This window comes from Ceratosolen solmsi, unplaced genomic scaffold (assembly GCF_000503995.2).
Source record: "Ceratosolen solmsi marchali unplaced genomic scaffold, CerSol_1.0 scaffold240, whole genome shotgun sequence".
NCBI classification, from domain to species: Eukaryota; Metazoa; Arthropoda; class Insecta; order Hymenoptera; family Agaonidae; genus Ceratosolen; species Ceratosolen solmsi.
Genome location: NW_011948483.1, coordinates 6,306 through 15,175, shown reverse-complemented (window position 1 = coordinate 15,175; position 8,870 = coordinate 6,306). Strand labels below are relative to the sequence as shown.

General features: G+C 31.7%; 1 protein-coding gene across 1 annotated transcript; it reads left to right on the top strand.

Moving 5' to 3' along the window:
• Window positions 1-1,127: 1,127 nt before the first annotated feature.
• Window positions 1,128-8,445, top strand: LOC105366992 (protein scarlet-like; the record flags this gene model as incomplete). Its single annotated transcript, XM_011505613.1, has 3 exons — window positions 1,128-1,356; window positions 8,155-8,347; window positions 8,431-8,445. Coding segments are annotated over 3 exons (437 nt in total), but the record flags the coding sequence as incomplete, so codon positions are not given.
• Between the last annotated feature and the right edge of the window lie 425 nt (window positions 8,446-8,870).

The following is an 8,870-nucleotide window of genomic DNA, read 5'->3' as shown; positions in this document are numbered from 1 at the left end:
ACAAAGAAATTAATTTTATTGTTCATAATCAAATATCTTTAATATATTTAATTATGTGGTAGATATTGGTAAGTATTATACATAATACTCATTCTGATTTGTGTTTTTAATTAAGTATTTATACACTGTCTTGTATTATAGAAACAGTAAAAATTATAACGAAGCTCTTTTACAAAATCATAATTTATTATAATTAATGTTATAATTATAAAATTCTGTATAAGATAATTACTCTCTATCTAATGTAATGTCTACTTTTTTTTAAATATTTGTTTGTACTACTTTATTTAAAATATTATAATTTGTAATAAATCGTATAAATTTAATTTTGCAGGCCAGAATGAAATTAAATTATTCCCTTAAAATAAATGAAATGAATTTACGAATTAAAACATTACTTTTTAACGTTGGTCTATTATCTTGTTCAAATACTACAATTGGTTCAGCTAATAATAGAAATGTATTATCTAGTGGTGAAAAGAAACGTCTAGCTTTGGCAACTGAGGTAAAATATTAAATATTCTTTATATTATTTTATAATATTCTAAATATAAGTCAATCAATATTTATTTATATTATATTATTATTTACATTATTATTTAGTTCTAATATAAATTATTATGTATATAATTGCATAAATATATCTTATAAAGTTAAGTATAAATTAATTTTCAAAATTTTACAGCATTTAAAACGGATATTGTGAAATTTTAAATACGTTAAATGTTAAAAGATTTCTTAAATAATGATTGTTTATTTATTTTCGAAAATAGTTAGAATTTCCAAGTTAGTATGTTTACTAATTCAGTGATTGATCATGAAACCAATTTGATTTTTATGATAGAATCTGCAAAAACTATAAAGGCATTATTAAAGAGCAGAAGATTTGCAATGATGGAAAATAATAATCTGGAAGCAATATTATACAAGATGTGTATATTTCTTTCAAGATAAGATTATATATATATATATATATATATATATTATAATATGTCATATGTTCATAAAAAGTCATAAATATATTTTTTTATATTTTATTTTAATATTCAACATATTCTGAAATTATTTTACATTCATTATAATCAGAGATACATTAGTAATAATATTTGTTTAATAGCTTCTTTCAGATCCTTCGATTTTATTTCTTGATGAACCCACAACAGGCCAAGATGCATACACGGCCAACATTTTAATAAATCAATTACAATTATTTGCAACCCATGGTCGTATAGTACTGTGTACAATACATCAGCCCAGTTCAATTACATTCAGTTCATTTGATAAAATAATTCTTGTTGCTAATGGTAGAATTGCTTTTTCTGGAACAAGTAAACAAGCTGTTACATTTTTTTCTGGGTAAGATGTTTTCATATATTATATATGTTTTCTAATATTTTTTGTAAATTTACCATACTTAACAGTTTATATTAAATTATACAATTTAGTAAAAGTTAGTAAACAAGTTTAGGGAACAAAAATGTAATATTATACATTTATTAAGGAACATATTTTATTCTATCAAACTTTAAAATTGAAATCACAATAAAATAAAAAATTAAGTTAAATATAAAATTAAATAATGACAGGATACTAAACTGCATAGTAATGAATATTATTAAAATTATCGTTTGAATAGTTAGTATATCATATTTAGTTACTTATTCACAGTAACATGATATATTAGTATACTTCAACTAAAGTGTTACAAACCATTCGTTTTTTAAAAATATCAAATACAAATTTAGTTGATGAAAATATTACTTAGAGAATTATACAGTATATTCAAAATTTATTGTAATATTTTAATTTTATTTAACTATGTGATATGATTCTCAGTTCGTTTAAAACTATTAATAGACTAGTATTAATAGACTCCTTAAATTTTTTAAACATTTTGTGATAACAGACTTTTTTTAATTGTATTCGACGTTTTTATAATAAAAAGTAGAAAAAATTAACTAGGGAATAAATCTAATAATTATCTTCGTATTATGCTTATTTTGTACTCATTCTATAAGCATCTAACTGTTGGTCTCATTCTCTATTTTATTTTTACGTGTATTTATAAAATATATAATGATATTTTAACATATTTATATATTTTATTTTAATTCTCCTTCCTTCAATCTTATATTTTAATATTAAACTCTACTCTTGTAATTCAATAATTTAATATATTTTATTTTCTACGTTAAATGGAAGATTATAATCGAATCACGATTCGTTTTTTATATATGAGCTTTTGTTCGATTTTAAAGGCTTAGTTTATGGCTCGAACTACCAATTCAATAGTTCAGTGGATTAGTCTTTCATCAGGTTAACTTTAAAGGAAATAATAATTGACAAGGCTGAAAAATATTATGTATTTAGTAAAATAATATTTATTATTTATAAATAATTATAATAATATTGCACTGTTGTGCAGAGAGAAATAATACTATTGAAGTAGTTAGGGTGTGTTCTTCTATTCTTGATTATTATAGATTTTATGGATATGACTGAGTATCTTGAAGTTGAGGTAATGCTGATGTTGTAAATATCAGCTGGTGTAGTCAATCAATCATGCTTGTGAGGTAGCATGAGAAGATGGTGTTTGAATCAAGTATGCTTGATGTATGAATAATTATACTTGATATGATGTAAGATATTTAATGGAATATATTAAGTAATCAATTGTGTCTTTAATTATTTAAGGAGCTGTAGAAGAGCTAGTCACACACAAGTGTCATTGATTATAAGCCTTAGAACTCTGAAGGATCTAATGAAAATGTCCTTATTGTCGATCAGTCGATATATTGTAGTCTGGCCTTGAGGATGATCTTGTTATGTAATTGAGTCGACTGTTTTAGGGAATGCACGACCACGTGCTCATCACCTTTCGACTATTTCAGGGAATGCACGTGCTCATCACCTAGTGACTGTTTTAGGGAATGCACGACCACGTGCTCATCACCTGGTGACTATTTCAGGACATGCACGACCACGTGATCATCACCTGGTGACTGTTTTAGGGAATGCACTACCACGTGCTCATCACCTGTCGACTGCTTCAGGGGATGCGAAATTGCCCGTTTTTTCTTGTGCGAAGTGTGACTAGCATATTTATCAATATAAAATAGGTACCTTTTAAAGTGCTGACAAAGTCTGTTGATTGCTGTTTAATTAATGTTCCCTTTGATTACTATTCCATTGGCTTCACTGTAATCACTATTTAAGCTTCCGATTTCTTTTTCTTATGTACACGTGTATTCTTAACGATGCTGCCGAATATTTGGCCACGTGTCGAATTCACAGTATACTAAAAATACTGAGCGGCGATTACACTTGAGTGAGCGCGAAGTGATATTACAATGAGCCTGTTGAATACGCTCCACGAACCGACGGCTTGACGTTCCGTGGCGGCTCTGCTGAAAATACCGACCATTCCATGGCGGTCCTGCTGAGGGCAGATCGAGATTCGTGTGCCATGGCTTCTACTGGTAGATGATTGTTACGGACAAAAAATTGAAAGTCAAAAGTGGGAGAGGTATGAAAGCGCAATTCAGTTGTTAAACAAAATACTAGCAACGAACGTTCCAGGCTATGCCATGATGACGTCACGACCAATATCGTCATGGTAACAAACATCAGCTTGGAGAATTAGTGCGATAATATTTAAGGGCTGGACTTCATGCGCAACAGTTCAGTTTGCCTCAGTCTATTAACAATTACACAATCATTATAAAACACACTAAATATTTTCGACCACATCTACAGAAACTTTAATAATATATAATTAATAATATATTAGTGACCACAAAACAATAGTGAAAACATAAAATATATTGAAGCAACTCATACATAAGACAAGACAGATTTAATAAAGGCTCGGCATTAACCATACCACTATTGATAGATATCATAGATAAAACCGATCTATCATAGGCGCGGCATCAAGCATAATAATATTAAAACACATTACAGATAAGACCGACGTACCAAAGGCGTGGCATCAAGTATACTACTATTGAAACATATCACAGATAAGACCGAGGTATCATAGGCGCGGCACCAAAGTATAACACAAACATCAACAATTTAATGTATGCTAAGATAGCATTTATTTATTATACAACTTAGGAAGAATACATTCATAATACGTAACAATAAAGGAAACTTTATATTTAATCTATTATATCATTTATATTTCATAATTAATTATTTATTATTATTATATTTAATAAAAAAACAAAGATAAACATTAAACGTAGTCTTGAATAATTGCACTGTCCCTTCACTTGCCAGCAACGCCTCCACCTACCATCTAAGGAGGTTTTTTAGTCTGATCCCAGACAATGATTAAATCGTTTCACTATGGTCGGTCACTGCGGTCGAGTCACGGCAAAATGTTAGCCGCAAGCGCAGTTGGTCGAGGGTGGTTCGGCAAGAGAGCCGGTCTGCAAGCAAGAAGCTACGACGCGAATTTCCTCTAACCTCAATCTTAGGTTTGGTAGCATTCACATGATTTAGCATTCGAGTCCTCTGCAACACGTGCCAAGTTCACGCCGCAGAGAAAAACAGTTGTGTTCATTCAAGAGCATGACAAACACTCATAACCTCTGAAGTAATAGTAGTTAAAATGACAATAATTTTACAGTATATTTCTTTTCAGAGTAAATTACTAATTCATACGTATCGTCTAGCGGATCAGGAATTGAACAACCCTCTGGTTCTCCAATAGAATTATATCACCACTTCACATTATTATTGAGAAACGTAAAGTTCAATTATAACTCATCACAATTAATTATACTTAAATTGGAAATAAATTGAAATTAAATGGAATAACAGCAATAAGAATTATATGTGTTAATTATTAAATCAGTGCATTAATCCTTCCACTTGCTCACGCAATTTCCCACACAATATCCAGTGGCTTTTTAGTTAATTCTACACGTTTTGTTGACGAGCTGGATTAGTGCAATTAATTTTTATACATTTTTATCCTTCTAACCGGATTAGTGGAGGTTAGTGTATTAATTTAGTATTACTACAATGAGAGAACCGGCTTACCAAACATTGGTCAACAAGCCGAAATAGTGTATTATACCAGTATTCATACACAAGAACAGTTCAGATAATTCCATACTATTTATTATCAAGAGAGATATAAGGTAGTACGACAAGAATTACCATCACTTGTAGTATCACTAAGATTATCCAACGAACATGTTCTCAATGCAGCAGGACAAGTCAATAAGATAGTAACAATCAAGGCAAAACGGTGTGACAGTCCCCAGCTAGCTGTCCACCTAGACATGCAAAGATTCCTCACTACCTCCCTACCTAAAACAAGAACCACCCTAGAGCTCAACGAGATAGTAAATAACATAAGTGATACTATTAAAGGTTTAAAGGAATCTAATATTGATAATCCAAGGGACTGTACAGGAGCTCACTTATTTATCCGAGTACGGAAACATCAAATAAGGAATCAGCTGAAAAAATTACTCGTTAGTGCTGAATCCCTACCCAACGTTTACTGAATTAACAAACTTCTTCTTAGCCCAAGACACAGTATTGAAAAATCTTGAGGAATCTAAGGAGTAACCTCAAATTCCAGTTCAACCCAATAAAAAAAGGGAAATAACCTGTGAAAGTGTTCTACTTCATCGTAAGGGCTAAGCATAATGAAAATAAGGATAAACTAACGAATCAATTCAACCTGTGTTCACTGTCAAAAGGAATCATCTGCAGATAGCCTGCAGCAATTCAAGAAGTTGTCAATCGCAGACAAAAGGCATTTATCAGGAATCAAAGGCTGTGTCACCAAATTACATACGAGCTAGCTATTGTACCATCTGTAAAAGCAAACTAAGCTGCAACAAATGTCACAATCAACACAACAAATTATTGTACTAGAATCGACCGGCAACTTCAGAAGAGCTAAAGGAGTCTTCATCTACAATGACTAAAAGGAACAACAATCAATTTATCTAAACAGTCAAGAGTGCTGATAGCATAACGAAAAACTACACTGCTACACTAAGCTAGTCTTCAGGTATGTTCATTTTTTCACACATACATTCTCAAGACCACACATCCTACACAGGACTGTGAGCATCGTTCTGATTAATTAGTGGCAAAACAGCGTGTTCATTTTTTCATACAAACATTCTCAAGGCCACACATCCTATACAGGAGTGTGAGCATAATACTGATTATTTACAAAAACTGTTATTAGTAGTTTCGAATCTATGCTTCACGCCCCATTCAGAATAACATAACGAGGCTCAAGCAGCATCTCACTTGCGCTTGTGAAGAAAAACGGAGAGATAACACTACAGTTTCCAAGGAAACTTTCATCAGTAGTGTTCGATTCTTTGCTTCACGTGCCCTTCAGAACAAGACTCAAGCTCGTGGCCAGGCTCTCATATGTACAAGCTCATGCTTATGCCCGCGACACATTTGAACCATCTAATTCGTACTATGCCCGCGACACAAATTAAAGTCTTCTCGTTCGTGTTTATGCCCGCGACATTTTCAAATCTTCTAGCTCGCACTCTTAAGCTGTAACTAAACTTCAAATATCAATTTATAAATATAAAAATATTATTTAGCATCTTTTCACATAATTTTTTATTCAAAAAATGCCGTTGAAAATAAAGCTTATTCTTATAATGACATATAAGGGTTTGAAATATAATTTTATGGTGCATAAAAAAAACTTAAAAATTAAACAAACATCAATAAACATATATGGTAATATGATTACTTACTGGATGCAATGTACTTAATAAAAGAAGTTTTATTTCTATTCCATCTTGTAAATTAGAAGGTAGTTGTCTGGGATCCGACCTAAAAGCCTCCCTGTGATGGTGGATGGAGGCTTACTGGCAAGTGGAAGGGACAATGCAATAATTCAACACTGCCTTTGAATGTAGTGTCTTTCCCTTTATTCAATATAATAAATGCAATAACTAGTCAGTGGTCTATGGATGTCGAATTGAATGTATGATACGATGAATAGATGAGAGTTTCTTCAATCAATATGAGCGACAAGAATCCTGTAAGTGTATTCTTGGTAGCTTGGTGTTTGATTCTCCTACTCGTAGTTATGAACTCGCAGTGGTAGTGGGAGATTCGCGCTGATCGGGGGGCAGTGATGATGCCGTTGCCGCTAAGGAGATGTACGCTATAGCGGTCTAGTGGAGGGAGGATATCCGTGTCACGTCACTGCTCGACGGGTGGGAGTATTCCTCGTACCGTATACCACTTATTAGTATTGCTGCTTACTTAGTTGATGGGAGCCGTGTATTAGTGATCCGTAAGAACGTGTGTAATAGCGTAGTTTACGTGTGTGAAGTCGACCGTGTAGTAGCGTTGGTAGGCCGAGTGAGCTTGGCTTCCGTTGGGCTGGAGTCGTTCTGTACAGTGTTGGGTGGCCGAGACTAGGGTGGCTTACCTTGAGCTGGTTTCGATCTGTAGGACGGCGATCCGATCTTGATGAATACTTGATAGAACTAGTAAGAGGGCGAGAGCGTCAAGCACGTCTCCTTAAATATTCTAGCAGAGGCTTGCGATTCCGGTGAATTCTGGATCACTCTTGTCATGTTGAGTGACGTCACTAGAATCTAGCCTTAGAGAGTTCGTCGACCCTTGTTAGTCGGAATTGTAATGTAATTTCGACTATTTTGAGTAGTGAAGTTTCCCGATTTCGTATAATTGTGTTTATGACTCGACGCACAAATGTTTCTACCTAAGCACTGGTGTCTTTACCTCTCCCACTTTGTTTACCACGTAAAATTGCTGTAATCCGTAACACTAGTAAGCCCTTGGATTTGACAACGCAAGTATATATCATTAATTTATCAATTTAATACATTTTTTATTCATCTTTGTTACTAATTTCATAATAAATACAGTACTTTTTATATTTAGTTAATACTTAAATTGGAATTTGTTTATGAAATGATACATGAAGTTAAAAGTTTCATGTAGTAAAATATATATTCATATAATAAAATATATTTAAATAATAAAATACTAATTTCACATTTCATTTTAAATAGTTTTAGATATTATTTTATTAATAATCATAAATATTATAGAATAGTATATGTAATAATTGATTTTCTATAAGTTTCAGACCTTAATTTTATATAATTCTTTCAGTTTAGGTTATTTATGTCCACATACTTATAATGTAGCTGACTTTTTAGTTACAACACTTGTAACAAGTTCAACTTTAGAATATCATAGTGGAAAACCCGCTGAAAGAATATGTGATGCCTTTTTGGTAACAGATGAATGTAAAGAAATTGATTTAATTTTACAATTGGAACTTTACATGTCTGAATCTAATAAGGTTAGAAAAATAATATGTAGATATTTTTTTTTGTTTACTTGGTCGTAATATACAATTATATTGAATATATACTGCAATTTTAGTCAGTTTCATATTAATAATATTAAATATCTATGTACGTTTCTGCTTTAATAGATTTTACTAGATTATATTGTTTCAAGTTAACATAATATTGTTCGGAAAATAATCCCACAATTTGACTAGTCAGCCAAACGTGCAATAATTAACGTAGAACAATAAAACCCACTAGATGTTATGTGGGGTTGCCGGGCAAGTAAAGGGTGAATGCACTGATTAATAATTAACACATGTCTTTATTATTTCTATTTATTTGAATTGATTTACAAAAGGGTGAATTACAGACGAACTTTATATTTCTTGATAATCTTGTGGTGTTGAAATATATTTACTATGAATGAAGCAGGTTATAATCTATTGAATATTATCGCTAAGAGGTTATCATGATTGTAGTGCTCTGATCGAACACTGGAATGCTATTGTGTTTATCTTAATACGTGTGTAG